The 25,597-nt window shown below is 35.8% G+C and overlaps 1 protein-coding gene across 3 annotated transcripts in view; it reads left to right on the top strand.

The window, feature by feature from the left end:
* The window catches only part of dnah1 (dynein, axonemal, heavy chain 1), an 88,635-nt gene extending 63,517 nt beyond the window's left edge, over positions 1 to 25,118 (top strand). For all 3 annotated transcript variants that reach the window (XM_087273959.1, XM_087273957.1, XM_087273958.1), the window contains 20 exons: positions 1,130 to 1,255; positions 1,392 to 1,511; positions 1,932 to 2,081; positions 2,533 to 2,693; positions 2,785 to 3,010; positions 5,120 to 5,315; positions 7,325 to 7,476; positions 7,773 to 7,969; positions 9,237 to 9,381; positions 10,089 to 10,247; positions 12,185 to 12,316; positions 12,417 to 12,587; positions 13,500 to 13,679; positions 13,895 to 14,071; positions 16,597 to 16,767; positions 18,746 to 18,876; positions 19,375 to 19,519; positions 21,197 to 21,403; positions 21,620 to 21,854; positions 24,656 to 25,118. In XM_087273959.1, the coding sequence (XP_087130085.1) occupies positions 1,130 to 1,255; positions 1,392 to 1,511; positions 1,932 to 2,081; positions 2,533 to 2,693; positions 2,785 to 3,010; positions 5,120 to 5,315; positions 7,325 to 7,476; positions 7,773 to 7,969; positions 9,237 to 9,381; positions 10,089 to 10,247; positions 12,185 to 12,316; positions 12,417 to 12,587; positions 13,500 to 13,679; positions 13,895 to 14,071; positions 16,597 to 16,767; positions 18,746 to 18,876; positions 19,375 to 19,519; positions 21,197 to 21,403; positions 21,620 to 21,854; positions 24,656 to 24,777 (3,303 nt within the window). In that variant the 3' untranslated portion in view covers positions 24,778 to 25,118. The remainder of the gene's footprint in view (positions 1 to 1,129; positions 1,256 to 1,391; positions 1,512 to 1,931; positions 2,082 to 2,532; positions 2,694 to 2,784; positions 3,011 to 5,119; positions 5,316 to 7,324; positions 7,477 to 7,772; positions 7,970 to 9,236; positions 9,382 to 10,088; positions 10,248 to 12,184; positions 12,317 to 12,416; positions 12,588 to 13,499; positions 13,680 to 13,894; positions 14,072 to 16,596; positions 16,768 to 18,745; positions 18,877 to 19,374; positions 19,520 to 21,196; positions 21,404 to 21,619; positions 21,855 to 24,655) is intronic.
* The last annotated feature ends 479 nt before the right edge of the window (positions 25,119 to 25,597 follow it).

Here is a 25,597-nt window from a genome sequence, read left to right as displayed (position 1 = left end):
TATATTTTCTATGGTGTTAAGATACAAGATGTGCAGCATCTGACACTACAAATACTGGAAGCCTGTGCTGGCGTTTCTCCTGCGGTGGTGCTATCAGTGTGTGAAGAGTGGGAGAAGAGGGTTGCATTGACAATCTAACACAATGGGCAGCACATTGAACACATTTTTAAATGGTCAGAAACTTGTAAATAACTCATGAAAAAATAAAGCTGTTTTTCTTGTGAAATTCCCAATAAGTTTGATCAAACGACCCTCTTCCTATAAAAAAACAAGAGTTACATCCAAGATAGCCGACTTCAAAATGGCCACCATGGTCACCAAAAGCTTGAAAAGTTTGCCCCCTCACATATACTAATGTGCCACAACCAGGACGTTAATATCACCAACCATTCCCATTTTATTAAGGTGTATCCATATAAATGACCCACCCTGTATAATATTATAAAATATAATATGAAATACTGAGAAAAATTTCTTGCTCTGTTGGTCAATTTCCATTTGGGAAAATATTTGAAAAAGAAAAAAGAAATTACAAGAGGGCTAATAAATATGACTTTAACTGTCTATAAGAGATACATTGCAATAATTAAAATTTGCATTCTAACAATAAAAGTCACATCTTTAACATCTTACTATGAGATTTCACCACCTGAGTAGTGGATAGACGTAAATATGCAATAAATAGTATTTTCAGAATAATAATTCACAGTTGACTGTAAGTTGAGCTGGGTCAAAAATGTAGTGTTGGTGGAAAAAAAACAGTCACATTAGTATACAGTATAAGTTGCATTCATAACTGTTACATTTGGAATTCATTTAAAGAAGGCAAATAAAATCAAGCATTTATAAGCATTGCTTAAAGTACATGTATTTTATAAAAATCAGATTTTTGTACAACAAATCTAATTGAATAATATTCAGAATATTTCAAAAAAAGGGGGAAACATTTTAGTTTATTATTATTTTATTAAACTGAAATCGTTTTACTCAAACTCTTAACTGTAAAGTGTAAATCCAAAGAAATTAGATTTTACAAGTGGTCTCTGGACACTTTTGAATAGATTTAAGTATGTTTCAGATTTATATTTTTAAAAATGATATTCTGGAAAATATTGTTTGCTTTCTTCAGGGCGAGTATCGTTCAGCAATGGCTGAAGAGTGGCTCAGGGGTTTTAAAGATCTGGCGGTTCCTCACACAGAACAGCCCAACCTGATCAGTACCCTGGGAGACAAAGTCAAAATCCGCTCCTGGCAGGTCAGAAGCAAACAACATTATGTGCATAGATACTGTATAAAGTCTGTGTAAAACTAGAAGGTTGAATATTGTTTATTTGAGTATGCTAATTATTAGGGGATTATCTAATCATTTGTGTTTGTGTGGTTTTGTGTAGATTGCAGGCCTGCCGAAGGATAGTCTCTCTGTGGAGAATGGAGTAATTGCACAATACTCTCAGCGCTGGCCTCTGTTTATCGATCCGCAGGGACAGGCCAACAAGTGGATTAAGAACATGGTGAGGATGATGCAGAATTACAATAAAGCATTTTTCTAACTAGATTAATCAATTAAAAAAAAATTGAAGTCTTTAATGATCATAACAACATGCATTTATTTGATCATAAATTACAGCAGAGACTGTGATATTTTGAAATATGATTACAATTCAAAATCATTTTATTTTATTTTAAATGCAATTTAATTTTCAGTTGTTTGTTTTGTTATTTTAAAAACAGTTGTGCACTTATTGTTTTTAATGAAAACTGCATTTATTTCAGTCTTTTTTATGTAAATAATTTGTAAAACATATTTGAAATACAAATCTTTGCATTATTAGAAATGCCTTTACTGTCCCCAAACCAATATAAATGACTTTTAAACAGTAATGTGACTTCCAGTGTGTTTCTGCCTTTTGTCATGGTCTTTGTTTTTGCAGGAGCGTGATAACAGATTGGATGTGATGAAGCTGAGTGACCGGGACTTCCTGCGTAGTTTAGAAAATGCCATCCGTTTTGGGAAGCCTTGCTTGCTGGAGAATGTCGGAGAAGAGCTGGACCCTGCACTGGACCCTGTGCTCCTACGACAGGTTAAAAAAAATGTTTTATGTGAATAAATCATTACATAAAACTGAAATCATCCAACAGATACCATATAAAAATCTGTATTTTGAACCTAGCGTCTTTTTTTAAAATGCTTGAATATCACCTTTTAAAGGGCTAGTTCACCCAAAAATTTAATTTCCTCACCATTTACTCAGTGGTTCAAAACTTTTATTAATTTCTTTCTTCTCCACAACACATAACAAGATAATAAGAATGTTACAAACCAACAGTCATTGATATTAATAGTACAAACAAAAACATACCGATGTCGATGGCTGTTTTTTCCAACATTCTTCAGATTATATTCTTTTGTGCTCAATAGAAGAAAGAAACTCAGTCAGGTTAGGATCAAATGGAAGAACCATTATAATTGGTGAGCTATCCCTTTAAATGATCCTTCTTGTTTTAGTTTTTCTTGATGTCTCCTCCTTGCAGACGTATACGCATGAAGGCAACACAGTTCTAAAACTCGGAGACACTATCATTCACTATCATGACGATTTCAAAATGTACATCACCACGAAGCTGCCAAACCCACATTACTCGCCAGAGATCTCTACTAAAGTCACTCTCATCAACTTCACCCTCTCGCCCAGGTAGTGCTCTTGCATTTCTTCAAACATCAAGCAAGTTGTGAGATCCTACATTTTCACCAGTGTTGTGTTTTTTGTATGTGTTCATGCGCAGTGGGTTAGAGGATCAGCTTCTTGGGCGTCTCGTTGCCGAAGAGAGACCTGACCTAGAAGGAGCGAAGAATCAACTCATTGTGAGTAACGCACAGATGAAACAGGAGTTAAAGGAGATTGAAGATCAGATCCTGTTCAGGCTGAGCTCTTCAGAGGGAAACCCTGTTGATGACGAGGAGCTGATAAAAGTGCTTGGAGCCTCCAAAGTCAAAGCTGAAGAAATTCAGGTGTGTTTGAGACTAGGTTCATTCATTCATTTGTGGGGGAAACCAGAGCACCTGGAGGTAACCCACACCAACATAGGAAGAACATGCAAACTGCACACAGAAATGCCAACTGGATGAGCTGGGACTCGAACCAGCGATCTTTTTACTGTGAGGCGACAGTGCTAACCACTGAGCCACAGTGCCGTCCTGAGACAAGATTATTTTAGTAAACAAAAACTAAGACTAAAACTATTGCTCAATCATTTCTCACTTTTTTTGGGACAGCTTAATTGTTTTATGTTCGATCAACTTCAAAATTCAAAAATCAAAATTGTAAAAATAAAACCGTTCAGCTAACGCAGTTGATTTGCGTTGGAGCAATGTAACAGAATTATGTGGAGCCCAGCATTTTTACAGTGTTTTTAAATGAAATAAAAATTTAAAATTCACCCTAAATGAAAAAAATAATACTAAAATAAACTGACAAATGGCAAAACTGACTGAATAAATTGACAACTGACATTTTTCAATGAAAAATGAACCGAAATAAAATAATTAGCAAAAATAAAAATTGTTTTCAGAATTCATAAGAACTCTATGGTGGAAAATCTGACTGTTTAGAGAAATGCAGTAGATGGCAAATTTAAAGACAAATTCATCAGTCAAGAGCATTATTATATTCAAAAACATATTTTCTTAATAAACATAAAAATGTGTCCTACTGTATATTTTCTTCTTTTGCAAAAAAATGTAAACTAGGCATGTTAAACTACATGTGCAGTATGATCTTCAATATGAAGTCGTTTGTTTAAGTTCGTTGTAATTTTTACTTTTATTCGTTGCATTTGTATGATTCATGTTCAGTGTTCAAACTATTATTTTATTTTTATTACTAAGAGGTAATAAGATATAAATTTTAGTACTATTTTTATTACTCGCTTGTACAAGTGTTAATGTTAGCCGTGGAAACATTAAAATTCACTTTGGTCGACACTGGATGTGTTCTGTTCAACATAGGCTCATTCTGAAAACGTAGCCCTTTATACATTTCTGGAGATCGCGAATTATGCAGCCAGAGGTACATTGCGTCTTTAAAACGAACGCCACGGGGCAGTATGACAACGTTCCTTTTCACGTTTACCAGCTGACTGTTTACCTCCGTATGGACGGCTTTTCCGCTGTTATCAGTTTGTCCAGTGGCTCGATGCATATGTCGACGGATTTGTGATGTAGAGCTGAATTGACTGTGACGACAGGGTTTGAGTCCGAGGCAGAACAGTTCCAGAAAGCAGGTAAGACAAAAAATTTAATAAAACAATCAGGTTGCTGCTAGGTTGTTTTTCTAGATTGCTTTTGAAAACACTATCGTTTGAGTTTAGGGAAGGAGAAGGGTGGGTCAGTCAATCAGTCAGTCAGACAGTCAGTCAACAGTGGCCTCTGTTGGATTTACATGAGAAGAGCTGGTGCGACTGGCACTCGCAACAGAAATTTGAGATCTCAAAAAGCGTACACATCGGCCTCTGGTGGATTCGCTTAACAAAAAATGCAAAAAATGTAGCCCCTGGGATGTATATGGCGCTCTCCAGAATATATATAGGGGTACGTAATCAGAATGAGCCTGGGTTAGTTTGGTTAACTGAAAAACTAGAAATACTATAACTAATATAGCACGGTAGCACAGTGGGAGGCATGATCGCCTCACAGCAAGAAGGTCACTGGTTCGAGCCCCTGCTGGGTCAGTTGGCATTTCTGTGTGGAGTTTGCATGTTCTCCCTGTGTTCGTGTGGGTTTCCAGTTTACCCCACAGTCCAAAGACATACGGTACAGGTGAATTGAAAAAGCTAAATTGGTCATATGTGTGTGAAGGCAAGAATGTATGGGTGTTTCCTGGTGTTGAGTTGCGGCTGGAAGGTCATTCATTTTCTTGTCCGCTTAGTCCCTTTATTAATCCGGGGTCGCCACAGCGGAATGAACCGCCAACTTATCCAGCAAGTTTTTACGCAGCGGATGCCCTTCCAGCCGCAACCCATCTCTGGGAAACACCCACACACACACTCATACACTATGGAAAATTCATCATTTCAATAAATCATCTATTATATAAATCTAATACGTTTTTTAAACCACTAGGCTAAAGTGACTGCAGCTGAGGCAACGGAGAGGGACATTGATGCCACACGTCTAGAATACGTCCCAGTGGCCGTCAGAGCCCAGATCCTCTTCTTCTGTGTGTCGGATCTGTCAAACGTGGATCCCATGTACCAGTACTCTCTGGAGTGGTTCCTGGGTATTTTCATGGGTGGCATTGTCAACTCAAAGCAAGCAGGTAGAGAACATACACTTATATTTCATATATTGGTAAGAACTGGTTAAAAAAAAACAGTAGTTCAAAGGCCTCCTATTTTGTAGTTTATAAACAAAAATATTTTTATAAATAATAATTTATTCACAAAATATATTGAAAAATGGGTCACACTTTACAATAAGTTTGCATTAGTTAATGTTTGTTAATGCATTTACTAATATGAACTAATCATGAACAATACTTGTACAGTATTTAATATTCATAGTTATTATTATTATTATTATTTATTAAACATTTACTTTAACATGAACTAACAATGAACAACTATCGTTAACGAAGACGAGTAAATACTGTAATAAATGTATTGCTTGTTGTTGTTGTTTTTTTAGTAAATACATTAACTAAGACAACCTTGTTGTAAAGTGTTGTGGATATTGGATAGATAAAAAATAAAAATAAAAAACTTAACCCTTAAGTACTGTTATGTAACCTCAGTCCTGATCAAACAACTTAATAGTTTAGAAAATTACAGGATTTTAACTCTTATTGCCAAATTCATAAATTATGTCACTAATTTGGTGAAAAAAAAACACTCAAAAGGGCACATTTTCAATATATAGTAATTGTGGACTGGATTTTTTGCACTTTTTATCAAAGTCTTGGACATGTGAAACAACATTGCCTTTGATGCATTGCTTTGCTTTTTCTTCCTAATTTACTGTTGGTAGCTGTTTTTGCCCTATTGACTTCCATTATAACCACATTATGTTGATTGCAAAACCATGACACCATATAATCTTGCATTTTTGATTGATGGTGGTTTTCCCTGTTGGGAAGAGGTCAAATTTGTTATTTTTACTGTTGATCATCAGTTGTCACCATAAACCATTTAGATAGGGCTGTGCAGAAAAAAAAAGCTTAGTGTCTGGAATTTATACGGAGTATAACAGCAAATAAAGTAAAGTGTTTATGTGTGTCTGTGAGTGTGTGAGCGTGACCTTTACGCACTTACCTTGATCTGTCTGTTCAAAATTTGCATCTCAGCTCTCAGAACTACATTGAGTAAATAAAAACAAAGACTGTGTATTTATGCACCAAAAAATAAATGTGGTTATAATGGAAGTCAATGGGGCAAAAACAGCCAAACAACAGTAAATTAGGGAGAAAAATTTTAAATTTAACACTGCATCAAAGCCAATGTCGTTCACATGTCCAAGACGGTAAAAAAGAAGGTAAAAAAGAAGGTAAAAAAAGGCAGTCCACAATTACTTCATATATTGAAAATACGTCATTTTGTGTGTTTCTTCACCAAATCAGTGACATCATTTGTGAAATTGGAAATGAAAGAGTTAAAATCCTGTAATTTTGAAAAACTTTTAGTAGTGTAGATCTGGACTGAGGTTTATTAACAAATTTCTGCAAAAGAATTTGAAAGAAATATGAATCTGATGATTTTTACAGCGGTTTAATTTAGTGGATGTTTTCATCCCTAACAAAACAAAAGGGTAGTAAATTTTAACCGCGCACAAAGGTTAATTATCTGAAGAAAGAAGAAATTTTATAGTTGTTTTAGCTCATTTTACTGCTAGCTTGCCTTATTTAAAAATATTTATTTTGTAGAAATTTTTGACTTTTACAGTAGCTGAGTTTCCACCACCCTGAGTTAATGCCCATTTTGTAGTATTGCATGTGATGGAAACTCCAAATTCCAAATAAAAATCACTTAATTTGCATAAACATTTTTATACTTCCTTGAAGTGGTTTTAGACTTCAGAATAAATACTGACATAGCAAACATTACACCCACATGTTTCCATTATACTTGCCTTGCTTACTGCTGGTTACTACGGTAGGTTACCAATACTAATCAGCCCGCTCTTACAACTTAATGGAAACTTTGAAAAGATTTGCTTCATATAGGTTGGAAACTCAGCTTGTGATAGTTTATAAAAAGTGTAAAATATTTATTGACTTTATATATTTATTTGTTTATTTTTCTGTATCCAATGTCTTGACTTCTCTTGCTACAGATACCGTGATAGAGCGTATTTTGAACATAAATGAGTTCTTCACCTTCAGCTTGTACAGTAATGTTTGCCGCAGCCTTTTTGAAAAACACAAGCTGATGTTTGCCTTCCTCCTGTGTGCCAGAATCCTGACCAATGACAGCAAGATTGATATGGTTAGTGTAAAAAAAGTCTTTAACCTCATTTTTTGATTCAGCAAATATTTACTGACAATGTTTATAAGAGATTACCTCACAATCTCCTTTAAAAAGCTTGTTAAGTGAATTCTGTCTCCATTTGCTTTGATCTTTAGCACTCAAGCTGCTTTTAATAATGCTAGTGTTTATTTCACTATAAACCCAAGAGCTTTTGTTTGATTGAGGCAAATGAACAGTCAACTGTTTCGCCATATCATGGTCAGGTTTTTAGTGATGATGAAAGGATGTGAGTTTATATATGTCTGTGTGTACAGGCTGAGTGGAGATACATGTTATCTGGAGGTCAAACACAGCAACAAACTCCTAATCCTGCTCCAAACTGGCTATCCACGAGGGCCTGGCAGGATATACTGGCATTAAGTGCCTTGCCCAGCTTCAGTAACCTGCCACAAAGTTTCTCCAAACACGAGTCTGCCTTCAAGAGTATATTTGACAGCAGCCAGCCACACAGGTAGCCACAAATATGACGTGATTATGCTTTTTTAGAGGAAAATTACATTTTCTTTAGTGCATAATGTTGCTGTTTGTAAACATTTAATGTCTTCATGTTTCAAGGATCAACGTTTCATAATAGAAAGAAGTGGCCTACAGAACAAACCATTGTTATACAATGACTTGCCTAATTAGCCTAACTTGCATAATTAACCTAATTAACCTACTGTAATTAGGATAGTCTGAGGATGGTCTCTTACATTACTGTATCCAAAATGGTGAAAAGCCTTGGAGTAACGATTGATGACCAACTAAACTTCTCTGACCACATTTCTAGAACTGCTCGATCTTGCAGATTTGCACTCTATAACATCAGAAAGGTCCAACCCTACTTATCTGAACATGCAGCCCAACTCCTTGTTCAAGCTCTTGTTCTTTCCAGACTGGACCATTGCAACTCTCTACTAGCCGGGCTTGCAGCTAACTCTATTAAACCTCTTCAGCTGCTTCAGAATGCAGCAGCACGAGTGGTCTTTAATGAACCTAAAAGAGCACATGCCACTTTGCTACTCATCCGTTTGCACTGGCTGCCAGTTGCTGCTCGCATCAAATTCAAAGCTCTGATGTTTGCTTTCAAAGTGACTTCTGGCTTTGCTTCTTCTTATTTGCTCTCACTCCTGCAGATTTATATGCCCTCCAGAAACTTGCATTCTGTGAATGAACGTCATTAAATATAAAAGCAATATATAATTTATATTGCAATAAAGTTGTAACCACAAGGGAGTCAGGTGACATTGGAGAGAGGATCCAGATGCAGCTTTATTTAGAGTTGAAGACAGGCAATGGTCAAATAGAGGAGCAAACAAGATACAAGGAAGCCGGTACAAACAAGGAAATCCAGAAGTAGGGTCAGGTAACAGGCAGGTGGTACATTAGACAGGCAGGATAAACAATAAAACAAGGTGAAAGTCAAAACATAGAGAGACTAAACCAGGAAACGCTTCGTAATGTTACACAGTCTAAACCAAACACGACTCAGCAATGTCTGTGTGTGTGTACTGTTTATATAGTCCATGTAAACAGTCTCAAGTAGCTCCCAGCTGTGTGTGTAATCAACTGAGAACCAAAACAGGTGTGTGTATGAAGTGCCTGAAGGGAGTTGTAGTTCATACGGTGGCAAAACTGTAGTTCGAGTGAAAGTGAATCTTCTCCAGTGATCTATGAGGTTTAGATCGCTGGTGATCGTGACAAAAGTAATGTATTTACATGTTTATATGTGTGAACAGAGAGCCTCTTCCAGGTGAATGGGAAAGCCAATTAGACTCATTCCAGAAGCTGTTAATTCTGCGCTGTCTGCGAGCTGACCGGCTCACTCACGGCCTGCAGGACTTTGTGTCATCACAGCTGGGTCAGCGTTTCATTGAACCCCAGGTACCCACACATACAATTATTATTATATTATTTTTAGTCCTCCTGTGAATTCTTTTTTAAAAATATTTCCGAAATTATGTTTACCAGGATTTTTCACAGTATTTCCTTTAATATTTTTATTCTGGAGAAAGTCTTATTTGTTTTATTTCGGCTAGAATAAAAGCAGTTTTTAATTTTTTTTAAAACCATTTTTAAGGGCAATATTTTTAGCCCCCTTAAGCAATGTTTTTTTTGATAGTCTACAGAACAAATCATCATTATACAAGTATTTGCCTAAATACCCTAACTTTCCTAAATAATCCAATTAATCTTTAAGCTGAATATTAGTATCTTGAATAATAGCTAGTAAAATATTATTTACTGTCATCATGAAAAAGATAAAAGAAATCAGCTATTAGAAATAAGTCATTAAAACTGTTAAAATAGAAATGTGTTGAAAAAAAATCTTCTGTTAGTTAAACAGAAATTGAGGAAAAAACACCACATATCATCATAGCATTTTTATATTGCTTAAACAAAGAACAACAACACATTGTTTATGTAAGAACTTAGCACTGTAACGTTTAATAAGCAGAGGTTAAAGACACAATTTTAATTCGCCCTTTAGCAGAAATTAGCATATTTTTGAGTCATACTAATGATGTTTTCCTCTGTGACTCACTGTTTTTTGGTCATAATTTGCCTCTCGTTCCAACATGTTTCTTTAGACATCAGACCTGTCTGTGGTGTTTAAAGAGTCGTCTCCCTCCACACCTCTCATTTTCGTGCTTTCTCCCGGAACCGATCCTGCTGCCGACCTCTATAAGTTTGCAGAGATCATGAAGTTTTCAAAGAAGATGAACGCAATTTCCCTCGGCCAAGGCCAGGTCAGAACATAAACAAACATGCAAAACCAAAACTTACACAAGCACAAACACAAACAAAAAATGCAGTTTTTTGATGTGTCCTATAGTATATGCCCTTTTAGTCCATTCAAAGTATTCACCCTTCAACCTTTGAAGCCTGAGATACTCTACATTTTTCACTAGACGAATGCTATTAAAAGATGACTTCCCACCCTAGTGCTAATTATGTTTCTATATAAAGGCTACAGTGTTCTTTACCACCTACTATAGAACTGTGACATGGCTGTTCTGCAGTCTCACTTCAACCATAGAACAGGCAGTTTCAACATTACACTAATTTCATGATGTCAATTTAAAATGTATTTACTTTAAAAGTTCATGACTTTATAAGGACTAGTCTTTAGTGCATGTATTTTAACAGAGACACTATAGGCAAGGTTTGATAAACAGCAAATTAGTGTATGACTGAAATTGCATCCATTTCAAGCAGTGATTTCAACTTAAGGAGGGGAAAATAAGTATTGAACATGTCATGTTTTTTCCTGATAATATTACTAAAGGAGCTGTTGACATGGAAGTCACATGCATTGCTCAGGTGTTAGTTTTCAACGCTGTGTAAAAATCTTGATGGTTCTATGGGTCTCGTTTGTCAAATCTGATCTTTAATTTGTATTTTAAATTGGATTAAAGTCAGGTGATTGACTGGGCCATTCTACAGCTTGAGTTTCCTTGTCTGTGTTGTGGATCATTGTCTTTCTAAATGTCCACCCTGCTTTCATCTTATTCATCCTTGTCACGGTCACCAGTTATCCAGCCTGAGCAGATCGCTGGTATATACACTGATCGCTAATGGACTACATATCCACAATTTCATGGACTACAAGACCCAGTCATGCACCACACACTCTAGTTGCTGAGTCTTGTTTACTATTTGTGACATTACAATGCATTTCCTTTGTCTTGTTTTGCCTTGTTTTAACCCTATCATTGTCTGCTGCCTTCCTCTGATCATCTGCTTGTGTATCTGACTATGACTCTGGATTGCTTGTAAACATCTGTTTGCCCCTATGTTGACCACTGCTTACTTGACCTCTCTAATAAACCTGCATTTGGATCCGCACTTCCGTTGTCAGTGTCATATCGACTATGACAATCCTGCTAATGTAGATGTTAAACTGAAGCAGCTAATATTCGTTTACAATGAGGAAGGGCAGAGGGTTGCTGAAGAACTACTGAGAGATTTCAGCTGCAGTCTGGGCTTTCTACACCTCCTTTTCTTCATGTGTTTAACACTTCCTCCCTTCACCAATTCATTTCATTAAGCATAACTTAATTTGTAAACTAATTAGATTTGTTTTCTTTGCATATACTGTATGGATTTCTTTGGTTGTTACCAACATCTGGTAAAAATGTCAAGTCAACGGCACCTTAAGAAATACGTTTTCTGAGAAAAATGGTTACTTGTTCAATACTTATTTTCCCCGCTGTAAATAATACAGATGCATCAATATGACCATAAAGACTAACACAATCTACTAAAAGCAGAGCAAATCAAAAAATATTGTGTCATGTTTATCTTTATGTTTGGATATTTTTGCCTTTTGGCACTACAAATAAATGAACACAAGTGAAGAAATTTATCTCTTCTACCACATGCTGTCATTCTTTGTGCAAAATAGGTTAACAACTCATTTTTTTATCATTAAATAGTGAAACAAGTACTGATTAGTGATTAGTAATTCACTTTGCATGATTTACTAAAACACTAACATTCTGTAAATTTTGCATCTGAAGCAGAAACTTCTACAAATGCTCTACATTTCACAATTTCACTCTCTGACTTCCTTTAAATCTGTACAGTATTTTTTATGCAAAAAAGGGTTTCTCAAGCTGTAAATCTGGCCCTATAATATTTGTGTATAATTATATATAACTCTGACAGCATTTTTATATATCAGGGTCCCAGTGCTGAGGTCATGATGCACAGTGCCATGGAGAAAGGCAAATGGGTTTTCTTCCAAAACTGCCATCTTGCTCCCAGCTGGATGCCATCTCTGGAGAGACTCATCGAAAACATCGATCCTGACAAAGTTTGACAAAACTAGCTTTTTTTTTTATTATTGACTGTTTGTCTACGTAAAACTATGAATTTTTTATTATATCAATTCAATTCTGAAATTTTTGCTGTAGGTTCATCGGGACTTCCGGCTTTGGCTCACTAGTCTGCCAAGCAACAAGTTTCCCGTGTCCATCCTGCAGAATGGCTCCAAGATGACCATAGAGCCGCCGCGAGGCATTAAAGCCAATCTCCTGAAGACCTATGCCAGCGTTACTGAAGATTTCATCACTTCCTGCACTAAGGTTCAGATTAAAATGAAGAATATTTTCAAAAAGATTACATTTTGCCTTTATATGTTGGGAAAGTATTTACTGTCATATTAAGATTTTAACACATTTAAAGTGCTGTTCACAGGTTTGGGGTCAGTAAGATGTTTTTGTTTGCTTGTTTTTGAAAGAAGTCTCTTCTGCTCACTAAGGTTACATTTATTTGATCAAAACTGAAAAGTAAAACAGTAATATTATAAAATGCTGTATTAAGATCTAAAATCACTGTTCTTGTTATATTATCTATTCTCAAATATATTTTATTATTATTATTGTTATTATTATTATTATTGTTATTTATATCAATATTAATAGTACTACTGTTATTATTATTATTATTATTATTATTATTATTCTGATGTTAAATTTATTTGTTTTTGTTTTTGTTTTTTTTAATATTCTAAAATAAAGGTATCATGGTTGCCACAAAACTATTAAGTTATGAAAGCTAATGTTAGAATAATTCTCAATGAATCATCAGCATTAACATAATAATAATAATAATAATAATAATAATAATAATAATAATAATAAAATAATAATAATAATAAAATAAAATATATTATATACAAAATGTGTGTGTGTGTGTGTGTGTGTGTGTGTATATATATATATATATATATATATATATATATATATATATATATATATATATATATATTATTAATAATATTATTAATATTAATATTTTAATTATTTTTTTACATTCTAAATGTCTTTTCTGTCACTTTTGATCAATTAAATACAAGTTTGCTAAATAATAATATAAATTTAATTCCAAAAAAGTCTATATTTTGACTACATAATATATTGTATTTATATTTAGTTATATAGATTATTTATTTATTTTCATTTTTTTTTTCTTTCTCTCTGTCTTTATTTTGACAGACAGCCGAGTTTAAATCTCTCCTCCTGTCTCTGTGCCTTTTCCATGGAAATGCCATTGAGCGCAGGAAATTCGGCCCATTAGGATTTAACATTCCATATGAGTTTACAGATGGGGACCTGAACATCTGCATCAGCCAGCTGAAAATGTTCCTGGATGAGTATCAGGACATCCCATACAAGGCAAAACCAGACATTCGCCTGTTACCACACACAGTTTCCTTTTCTCCCTTCCTTTGATTAAGCATGTGACTATAAACATGCCATTTTAAGCATTTACAGAGCATCTGAAAGTCTATATTAGGTGGTGTTCATTTTTTCATGAGGTATAAAGGAAGAGGCACTCATAAATCTTTCTGATCTTGTTTTCATTTTTCTCGTTCTCCCTATATATTCAGGTGTTGAAGTATACAGCGGGGGAAATTAACTACGGCGGTCGTGTGACGGATAACTGGGATCGACGCTGTATCCTAAACATCCTGGAGGATTTCTACCAGCCCATTGTCCTGAGCCCTCATCACATTTACTCTCCTTCTGGAGACTATAGACAAATCCCCACAGACAACAACGTCAAGGTCCTGAACTCATGTTTCTTAAAGGGATAGTTCACCCAAAAATGAAAACTTCCTCATTGTTTAGTCACACTCAAGTTGTTCTGAACGTATGTTTCGCTTTTGTTAAACACAAAACAAGATATTCTGAAGAATGTTTGACAAAGCAGCCATTGACATCCATAGTATGCATAGATATATACACTAGATATCGCATACGGTCCCTGAGCATGCATCAATAGCGCCGCCACATTTGTACAGTGCTCCCAGCACAAATGTCATTCAACCGCACTAGTCAAGACAGTGTGCCAATTGGAAGATGCTGGACTTAAGCGCTGTGTACGGGTGTAGTATAGAGCAAACAAAGAAAACAAACCACAAAGGCAGAACATTTCATAGGTAAGATTTTGTTTTTTACATTTTTGTAAGTTGTAAACTTTTGTGCTAAATAAGTAGCGTTAATAATGATAAATCAATCTCTTACTGCACTGACCAAAAAGCCGCCTTTCCACTGCACACGACATTTAGACACGACTGTCGGAATACGCCCCCTTGTGGCAGCCGCACAGTATTTTCAGTGTTGTCGTGCACCATGGGGGAGAAGCTGATTCTCAAAGCGTCCAAAAATAAAGAACTGCAAAAGAAATAGCCTTTATTCTCTGAGCGTTTACATAGTTTAATAGATGAATGAATACTAGAAACTCATAGACCGCTAAAATATTGGAGGGAATGTGGAGACAACATAAAAAATATATATTTTTATTACTTTCTTACACTTACATAATCACATACACTTACATTTATGCACATAAATGTTTTTCTTTAATATAGACTTTTTATAATTCAAAAAATAACCAAATAAACTCCTATTTCTCATCTCGCGCGCACAGACCTGCTTGGACAACACTGGAATACATATCCGGCCAAATATTTCAACGGATCCGCAGCTCAATTCGGATCTGAATTTTCCGCATACAGAGATGATCGGAACTCAACGCAGCTCCCGGACTGCTCTCAATTGTAAATGAATGACTTCCGGTCTGTCACTTTTTCATTTTTTCATTTGTCGTGTGCAGTGGAAAGGCGGCTTAAGAGAAAGTAGCACCAACTCGCACTAAATACTGAACTTATGCTAGTTTTTTTTAATAAAGTAAGCAAACAATGAAAAAGAAATATGACAACAAGATGCTGCGGTGCCAGAAACATGTATTACTGTTGGCAAAGTGAACGAGTCGTTCATAACGGAGATTCATTCACAAACAAATGCTCACTTTATTAAAAAGAGAACTGAAAGCGAGAGAGGGGGTGTGTTTCAGGACACAGATTAGATCAAATTTAGCAGGGAGGGATTATACATTTCCATGCACACAAGCACACGCTCTTTCTCAGCAATACCCGTGCGGTCACTCATCCATTGCTGTAGAAAAGTGATGCAAAAATATAATTTTCGTAATTTAAAAATGTATTTGCATACTGACCACTAGGAAAACTACTAGGAAAATGTGTGTATATATCTCTGGCTCTGCATGGCCACAGTCCTCCACTGCACCTTAGTCACACATTCATTTCAAAGGAGCGTTACCCTGTCCTAAAATGGCGGCTCTATTGATGCATTCCTTCCAATAGACAACAACATGTAGGTGACATCTAATGTAAATATCAGTGCTTACTACCCACATAGCAAAATTTCTCTGGCCCAGCTCTGGCCCACACAATCAGGTTTTGCTTGGCCCACATGCCGCAGTGAATTACGGTACATGACTGAACCAAATCTGGCTTCCAGACAAGGGCCAAACACGGACCATATCTGGGCCAAGTCTCAGCCAAGTTAATAACTCATAACTGGGCCTGAACTGGGCCAGATAGGTTGGTGTGTCACGATTGCAATGAAATTGATAAACCCATGGAGTGATGCGCTTTAGGCACACTATGGGCACTCTTTTTCTCAAAGTGACCTGATTGGTAGAATTTTTTTTCTTTACTCAAAAATGATTTTATTGTATTTTAAATGTGGGTCAAGACTGGCAAACTCACATGGCCCACTTATCAAATTTTAAAATCTGGGCCAAATACTACATTTTTCATCTGGCCCAAATCTTGTGTGCCGCCTTAAAGACGGTGCCACCTCTGCCAAACCCGGGCCATGTTTGGCCCACATGCTGTATGCCAGTGCCGGATGAATGCCTGCTGTGCCAGCTTTATGCCAAATCTGGGCCAGAATTCTTTGCTACTAGGGTAGTATGAAGAAAACATACCATGGAAATCAATGGCTGCTTGACTAGCTTATAGATATTTTTAAAACTAACAAGACTGAAACTAACATCTATATTACTTTATTTAATTTCTCGGGATCTTCAAGAAAACTATGAAATTCTGAATTATAGTTAATGAAATGGAAAAGAATGGTAAGAGCTAGTAGTTCATTGCATTTACCCTATTCATCTTACTGAATTATGTAACCTCAGATCAGCATTAGGAGCTTCTTTCTCCACAGTCTCAGTTTATCTTATGTTCTCTTGTTTCTAAAGTTTTGCAACTTTTTTGTGCAGGGTTATTTGACATATTTTCGTGGGCTACCAATTAACGACTCGCCGGAGATCTTTGGCCTCCATGACAACGCCAACATTAGCTTTGCACAAAATGAGACATTTGCTCTGCTGGGAACTTTAGTGAAGCTCCAGCCAAGAGTCGCAGCCAGCGGAGGCAAATCCAGAGAGGAGGTTTGTTTCATATTGAAGCCACATACATTTATGGGAATTCGACACCCTGAGAGTTTCAAAGGTTTGGCAGGGTTCAACGCTAAGGATTTTTTATACGGGTCCGATCAGGCCATTGGTTGAGATTTTTACTTGCCCTGCCAAAATTTTCACTGGCCCCACCAAAAAAAACTAAAAAGTTAATTGCTATTTCTTAGCCACGTATTTTAAATAATGGCAAAATTATGCCTGTGAATCTAGAATTTAAACATTTTAAATATGTTAATAAATGTATAATGAGCAAAATTCAAGATTTTATGCAAATGAAAGAGCAGTATGAAAAATGTGCTGGTATTTTAATGCAATTCTAAATAATCTTTTATAAAAATGGCTTGCCAAACTGACAACTGTTTTGTTTTTTTGTTTTTTTCAGTTTCTTAATTTTGTTCCCATGTAGTTGTCTGCTTCTAAGACTTTAGAAAAAAACGTTTTTTTTTAGCCTCATTGTTTAATTTTGTCGCCATGTTGCCATATTTTCTCTGTATGGGTTGTTACCAGGTTACAAAAAAAAAATCCTGTCTACTGTCCCGAGTGTCTTTCACACTGGCCTGGGCCACCGGGCAGTCCTTATTGTTGAGCCCTGTTTGGGATCAGTAAAAGTTCTGTCTGTAAAAATACGTAAAGTTTCTTTTTTGGTTTATTCAGCATTAATACATTTAAATAACTTTTTTTTACTTAATAAGAATCTTGAAAAAGCATTCATTTCCACCAGAAAAAAACAACTGTTAAATGTGTTGAATATACATATGAAGCAAAATTATTAGTCCTCCTGTGACATTTCTTTTCTTTTTTAAATATTTCCCAATTGATGTTTAACAGAGCAAGAAAATTTTCACAGTATTTCATATAATTATTTTGAAATATATTTCTTTTAGTTTGGCTGGAATCAAAATAGTTTTTAATATATATGTTTTTGCTTTTATTTATTTTTAAAATGTCAAAACGATGATCCCTCTTAAGAAATTACTTTTTTCAATTCAGAACAAACCACTGTTGTCCAATGGCTTGTCTAATTATCATAACCTTCCTAGTTAACATAATTTAGTTAAACCTTTAAAATGCACTTTAGGTTCAATACTAGTAGTATTTTGCTAAATAAATAGCAAAATGTTAAATACTGTCAAAAAATCTCTCAATTAAAAAGCACTTGTAAAAATATTTTTAAAAGAACTCAGGGCTGGTTCAGGTCGGGTGAGCGGGTGAACGAAGTGAAAAGCGAGTGGGGGGATGGGGGAGTGCGCAAATTGAAGTGCTGGGGAGCTGGTGTGTGTGTGGGGGGGTGGCTGTTGGGGAATTTTTGAGAGTTTTCTGGGAGACAGAACAATACGGGAGATGGGTCTGAAATACGGGAGACTTCCGGGAAAAATGGGAGTGTTGGCAGGTATGTGAATGTGTCTACAATGCTCAGTATAATTGAGTACACCCCAATTTGAATAATACTATTTTGACCCATTTCTTAATGAATATGGGTAATATATATTGGTGCATTTGAACAAAACAGATTTATTAAACAGATATATTTATTAGAATAATATTTTAGTCACTGAACATCTTTAGAAATGGAAAGATAATACATTTAAATTCATGCTAAATATTGCAAAAGAAAATTACAAACAACATTTCAACAAAATTGTATTTATTTTTTGTTTCTCTTGATTTTTTCTATCTTTGAAAATATTATTTAATATTTTCCCCCAACATATAAATTTAATCTACTAATTTTTGAACCATTATCGTAAGTTATTTTGTTAGATCAGCTCCAGATTTGGCTTCAGTACTGACTAAACTTATGTAAATGCACAAATTTAATATTGTATAGCATCCAATAGAAAATATTAATTTAAATGACAGATTTCTGAGGGATGTACTTGTATATGCTGAGCACTGTATATTGTCTGAATGTATCTAATACAGAAGTATTTTTTACATTTATTTATTTCAGATCATAGAGGAAATAGTGGAGGGGATTGTGGAGAAGATTCCTGATCTTATTAATGTACAGCAGGTCATGAATAAATACCCAGTGATGTATGAAGAATCTATGAACACTGTCCTGGTTCAGGAGGTTATAAGGTAGTTTTCCCTCTTGTCACATCCTATTGTTCCATATTCAGTATGAAAATGTACGCTACCATAAAACCTTAGTCCTTTTATACAACAAAAATTCATTAGATTGATGCAAAGTCAAAAGTAATTATTCAATTAATTAAAGGGATAGTTCACTCCCCAAAATTAAAATTTTATCATCATTTACTCACCTTCAGCTTGTTACAAACCTGTTTGAGTTGAACACAAAAGACAAGATAATGAAAAATGTTGGAAAGCAGCATTGACTTCCATAGTATTTTTTGTTCATTATATACTGTAGATGTCAACAACTTGGTTTCTAACATTTTTGGATGAACTATCCCTTAAAACTTTTTCAAATAAATGTTTTTTTTTTACTTTCAATCCACCAAAGAATGAATGAAAATATGATTTTTTTGAATGGTAGTGTTTTGTTAAAAGCAAATAGACTACTTACTTTGTTGCTAAGCATTCTAAAAGTGTCCCTCTCTATCACTCTCACAGATATAATAGGCTGTTATCAGTGATTTCCCAGAGTCTCAGTGATCTGGTGAAGGCTTTGAAGGGTTTGGTGGTTATGTCATCTGAACTGGAGCTGATGTCTAACAGTCTGTTCATCAATGCTGTTCCCGAAATATGGAAGGCCAAGGCAAGAATCTCCCAAATGTTAACCATGCAAGACATGGTCTGAATTTCTGAGTTGATAATTTTTGTTGCCGTTGCAATGACTATGCAAACACATTTATGCATGTAACAAAGTTAGATAATCCTATGATTATTTAGGCCCGTTCACACCTGTCATGATAACAATAAAGACATACAGAATTTTTTTTTTAATTATAAAAACAACAACAGTAGAGTTCAGACTGCAACTACAATGATAAAGGTGTGAGAAACATTATTGTTGGGATCACTTTTCAGAGCTAATAAAACACTGACAGCCTGGTCAGAATACATTGAAACATAAAATGGACACAATTTAAGAGAGGGATCTGGATGCAGACCTGGTGCAGTGCAATCTGAGCTGCATCCTATGCTTTTAATGTGCTTACTTGACCCCAGCCCTAACCCTACCCCTCACAGTAACATCACTAGCTCCATTGAGTGCATTGTGTCTGACACTGAGATATGTAGGCACAGCTTGCATCATCAAGGTTGCATCCAGATACTATTGCAATTTAAAGCTTCACTGAGAAAAAAGTCAAGACACCAATTTTTTTATGTTACTTTAACTCAATTTAGTAAGTTAATCAGGTTCCAACTAAATGTTTTAGGTTATACAAAGTTTAACGTAATATTTTAGTCAGTTTAAATTATGTATGTTGAGATTACTAGAAAAGGTTGTTTGATTCATTTAAAATAAAATAAAGCAGCAAGACTTTTTTTACAGTGTACAGATGACATTGTGGAGAAGCAACTGCTTGATGTTAAGCCCTCTTTTCAAAGATTAATAAAAGTTAAGGACTATCTTAGAAACAATTGGTTATGCAATAAAAAATAATGATAAAAAATACATGGGATTTTAAAATGAAGCCAGGATTTTAAAATGAAGTATAAAAATAAAAATACCTTAGGTATCCAGTGCAAGTTTTTCATCCTTGTGTTGTTTTTATTTCACTGCACTGACTGTGATTATCAGTTATATTAATGGTGCTTTTACACCTAGACTTTTGTTTCTGGACCTGGTGCGTTTCCCCAGTTAGCCCAGTTCGTTTTGGCATATGTGAATCCAGCAATCACACTCTGATCTGCGCCAAAACAATCTGTCCAAGATTGCCTGAATGAGGTGGTCTCTGCTCGATTGAAATGAACTCTTGAGCGGATCGATTGTAGTGAGAAAGCAAAACTATCCGAGCCTGGCTATATCACAGTATATTTAATGATATATAATAGGCAAAAATGGCTATATGAAGAGAGGATTATGAGTAGGCGGTATGTCATTTCTACTGGTAAATATGTGTTTCATATCAAATACGAAAGTAAAAGCATGCTAAACTATAAACGGGAGCTGTTTATCCGTTCGGAAAACTGACCGAACTGCAGTCTTGGTTTATTAGGGATTTCTCTCTATAATGTAAAGCCTATAATGCACAATTCTAGCCAAGGGCTATGTGTGAGAGAGTCTTACCTCTGATTTCTACTTGGTGACGATGTCTGTGAGTGTCACCATTCAAAATGAAAGCGCAGCTTTTCGCTTATAATGTCTTGTTGCTCTTTGTCATAAATTAAAATAAGGACGTAAATACATTTATTGTTATGATTATATTTAACGCTCATGGTGTGAATAGGATTTTAGATGTGATTTCTACTTTTAATATTTTTCCAGGCATATCCATCCCTTAAGCCTTTGGCCTCTTGGGTGTCAGATCTAGTCCAGCGGATAAGCTTTTTGCAGAACTGGATCTCGGATGGCATTCCTGCTGTATTCTGGATCAGTGGCTTCTTCTTTCCCCAGGCTTTCCTCACAGGAACCCTGCAGAACTTTGCCCGAGGCTCTGTAGTTTCCATTGACACCATTGCTTTTGACTTTAAGGTGCATAATCAGCTTTTAACAGCAAGGCGTTCTTGCATTAAACAGTCGCCTAATGCAATTTAAAGCCTGTTTCCATATTAAGCTCTGAAAGCAAATTTGATATTTGAGAAGTACAGTATACCTGAGAATGTCAGACATTGTAATAGGATGTTCTCTTATCTAAATAGCATGATGTGTATATTTTTTATAACAATATGCAATTTATTCCTCTTTTAGGTGATGAAGGAATCAGTAGCAGAGCTTACTGAGAGGCCTGACATCGGCTGCTTCATTCACGGTTTGTTTCTGGAAGGGGCACGCTGGGACGCAGACACAGGTCAGCTTGCTGAATCTCGGCCCAAAGAGCTCTACACAGAGATGGCTGTTATCTGGATGGTGCCTGTTCCCAACCGCAAAACCCCTCAGTCTGGAGTCTACCTATGTCCTATTTACAAAACTCTAACTCGAGCTGGTGAGCAGTTCTGTTGTTAAAGAAGCATTATAATTGCGTTTTAGATTATGATTTACATTTTAATTGCTAACATATAGTTTAATTGCTATGATTAAAGGGATAGTTCACTCAAAACTGAAACTTCTGTCATTATTTGCTCATCCTTTACTTGTTCTAATCCTGCCCGAACCTTTTTTGTTCTGTTAAATGCAAAAGAAGACATTTTAAAGAAAGCCGGAAACTTGTAACCAATCTGTGATTCCTACTATGGAAGTCGATGGTTACATGTTTTCAGCTTTCAGAACAAAGAAACTCATTAAGGTTTTGAACCACTAAATGGAGAGTAATTAGTAGGTAAGTTTAATTTTTTGGGTGAACAATCCCTTTAACTTCTAGTTTCTTCAAAACCCCTCCTTCTGAAAAGTCAGAAGTGCTCTGATTGGCTGGCTGAGGCAGTGCACTGTGAAACACCTCAAATATTTGTCAAAACTCAACCCAATGTTCCCACGGGTCATGGAATTTCTGGAATATTAAAAGGTCTATTATAAATATTGGAGACGACACAGTGGTGCTGTGGGTTGCGCTGTCACCTCACAGCAAGAAGGTCACTGGTTCAAGCCCTTGCTGGGTCAGTTGGCATTTCTGTGTGGAGTTTACATGTTCTCCCCTGTTGGCGTGGGTTTTGATTGTGTGCTCCGGTTTCCCCCACAGTCCAAAGACATGCACTGTGGGTGAATTGGGTAAAATAAATTGTCCGTAGTGTACAGTGTGTCCTGGTCCTCCAGATTGGAGGTTGAGCGTTGGGCTAACAACTCACCTTATAAAAGCTAGATGTTACGAAACACCAAGATGGAGCGGCTTGATATTAATTTCACTATAAATGGCCCTGGGAGTAAGTAAGTATTATAGATATTGAAAGTTGGGAATATCAGGGGTTTTTGTTTGTCATTTTAAAATCTTTCTATTTATCAAAATTAACATTTTCTCCACCATGTTTTTGTTGCTTTGTTTTGCATTGTGCCTTTGGTTTATCTTTTTTTAGTGCCATTTTATTATTATTTCCACTTGTAAACAGGTTAAAATACCATATGCAGCTGTCTTTTTTTACTAAGTGCACAAAACAACAGCTCCTGTTCATTATTGGCCATGGAAACACAGCTTTTTAGTCAGCTCTCGAGTTACGCAACTGATTTACCTTCATAAAAGTCAGACAATTTCACATTTGGCTTAGAGTAGGAACTCTGTGAACCAAAACTGTGAGAAAAAGAAAACACAGATAGTTAATAATTGTGGTAGTTTTGCGATATTTTTTAAGTGGATGATCTGGCAGGTTGATCTGATCCAGTTTTGCACAAATAACTAATATTTTAAATATTTCACAGTTAGTATGTACCTTCCGAAAACAGTATTCCTACACATGTCAATGACATTAACATTCATTGATTAAAGCTTTTAAGCATTAATGCATTGTGTATGCATTTGGATGAACGTGAGTTCTAGATTTCATGTTATGATGATTGAGGAAAATTATAACTGGACATTTTGGTCATGATTGAGCATTTTTCTCTGTTGGATAGGAGGAATTCTTTCAACCCAGGCTCATTCTGCTTACAAAACCCTGTACATTTCTGGATTATGCCAAATTATGTTGTTTTGTAGTGGTTGTTTTTGCGAATCCACCAGTGGACCAGTGGACAAGCAATCCAGAAAAAGAAAAGCCCTCACCTGATTTTTACCACGTTTTTTAGATTTTACTACATTCTCACCCTGTTATTTACTTGTTTATTTTATTTTATTTATTTTTTGGCTTTTGTTTTACCTGCTTTCTGGAAAAAGACTCAAACCCTGTCGTCATGGTCAACTACACTCTGTGTCTCAAATCCTCTAACGTACGCGACAAGCCCTGGACAAACTGGTAACAGCAGGAAAGCCGCCCATATGGAGGTAACCGGTCACCTGGTAAGCATGAAAAAGAACAGTGTCATAACGTCCCACAGCGTTCATTTTAAAGACAAAATGCGATTCAAAATTTATTTGGGATCTCCAGAAATGTATATAGGAGCTATAGAACTCCACCACCTCCTGTGCTAACATAGGCTCATTCCGAAAACGTAGACCTACAGTATATAGGGTTCTGGAAATCGCAAATTATGTAGCCTAAACTACGTATGGCTGCATTTCATCTTTAAAATGAACCATACACGCAATATGACACCATTCCTTCTCTCGCTTACCAGCTGACTGCTTACCGGGTCCCTAACCGAGTCCGGTTCCAGAAAACAGGTAAGACAAAAACATAAGGCAAAAAATAAAATAAATAAGTAAAAAAAACACGGTGAAATGTCTTCAAATCTGAAAACATGGTGAAAATCAGGTGAGGGCTTTTCTTTTTCTAGATTGCTTTTCAAAACACTGCGGTTGGTGATTTTGAAAACCTTATTGGTTGGGTTTAGGGAAGTGGGTGGGCAGGTCAATCAGTGCTTTTGAAAATACTATCGGTTGTGTTTAGTGAAGGGGAGGGTTACTGTCAGTTACTGGACAGTGGCCTCTGGTTGATTTACGCAAGAAGTGCAGGCACAAATTGCACACGCAAGAGAAATTTGAGATCTCGAAAAGCGTACACAGCGGCCTCTGGTGAATTCGCAAAAAAACCTGCAAAAAATCGAAGGGTCTTGGGACGTATTTGGCGCTCTCCAGAAATGTATATTAGCTATATGTATTCAGAATGAGCTTGGGTTGTCCTGTGGAGTTATTGTGAAGATTGTAAGAATTTGGTTTCTCTTTTAACAAAGATGTCTAAAGTTTTGTTTTATCTTCAACAGGAACTCTATCTACCACCGGACATTCAACCAACTACGTAATTGCAGTTGAGCTGCCCACAGACCGTACCCAGGGGCACTGGATCAAACAGGGGGTGGCTCTGATCTGTGCTTTAGACTACTAGACTCTCAAACACACACATATACATAATTTAAACACACACAAAAGCTTAAAACAACATGGGGGAAAACAGTGGTTGAAGAACATGAATTATTAATCATTTCTAAATTACATTTTTTAGTTTCCAGTTGTAATCAGTTTATATAACACCTATGGTGGAGTTCATTTGAACTGATGGTTATAAAAATGCTCTGTAAAAGAGGTCAGTCAACTTTTAATATTTTATTCTAAAAGTTCTGACACACACATACTTATATATAAATATATATGTTTGTGTGTGTGTGTGTTTATTTAATGTGTGGCTTAGTATTTTAATGTGTTAATAAAATAGATTTTAAACATGCAGTGAGTGGTGTCAGCTCCACCCTCAAGTGTATTTTATTGAGTGTAATACTATAGCTTATGAAAACATACAGGGTTTGCATGTGAATAGGAAATAAAAAACAACATGTGAGCTCAGTATTGTGTGCTAATTCATAAAGTAGCACATGAAAAGTTCCTGGATGACCTACTACTTTTAAAGTGTGCATCTGTGAATGGCAGTGCAATTATCTACTATACTTTTAATGGGCATGAATAACATGTAATAATAAAAAATAATAATATTTCCTTACATTTATAAAGTGCTTTTCTGCAAGTGGAGTACATTTACATTATACTACAGGGACCGATTGCACATGTGCGTAAGTTGAAACATAGCCTAGTTGTGACTTAAAGGGACACAAAGTTACGACTTACACACTAACTAAACATTTACGGCATCCTTCCCCCATGTATAACAGTAGAAAAGAGATGACCTCCCAACTCTTGCATTTTTCGGTTTG

The sequence above is a fragment of the Danio rerio genome, chromosome 11, assembly GCF_052040795.2.
Source record: "Danio rerio strain M-AB ecotype USA chromosome 11, GRCz13ab, whole genome shotgun sequence".
In the NCBI taxonomy this organism is placed as follows: Eukaryota; Metazoa; Chordata; class Actinopteri; order Cypriniformes; family Danionidae; genus Danio; species Danio rerio.
Note: the sequence above shows the minus strand (reverse complement) of the source record. Positions and strands in the feature narration are given on the sequence as shown.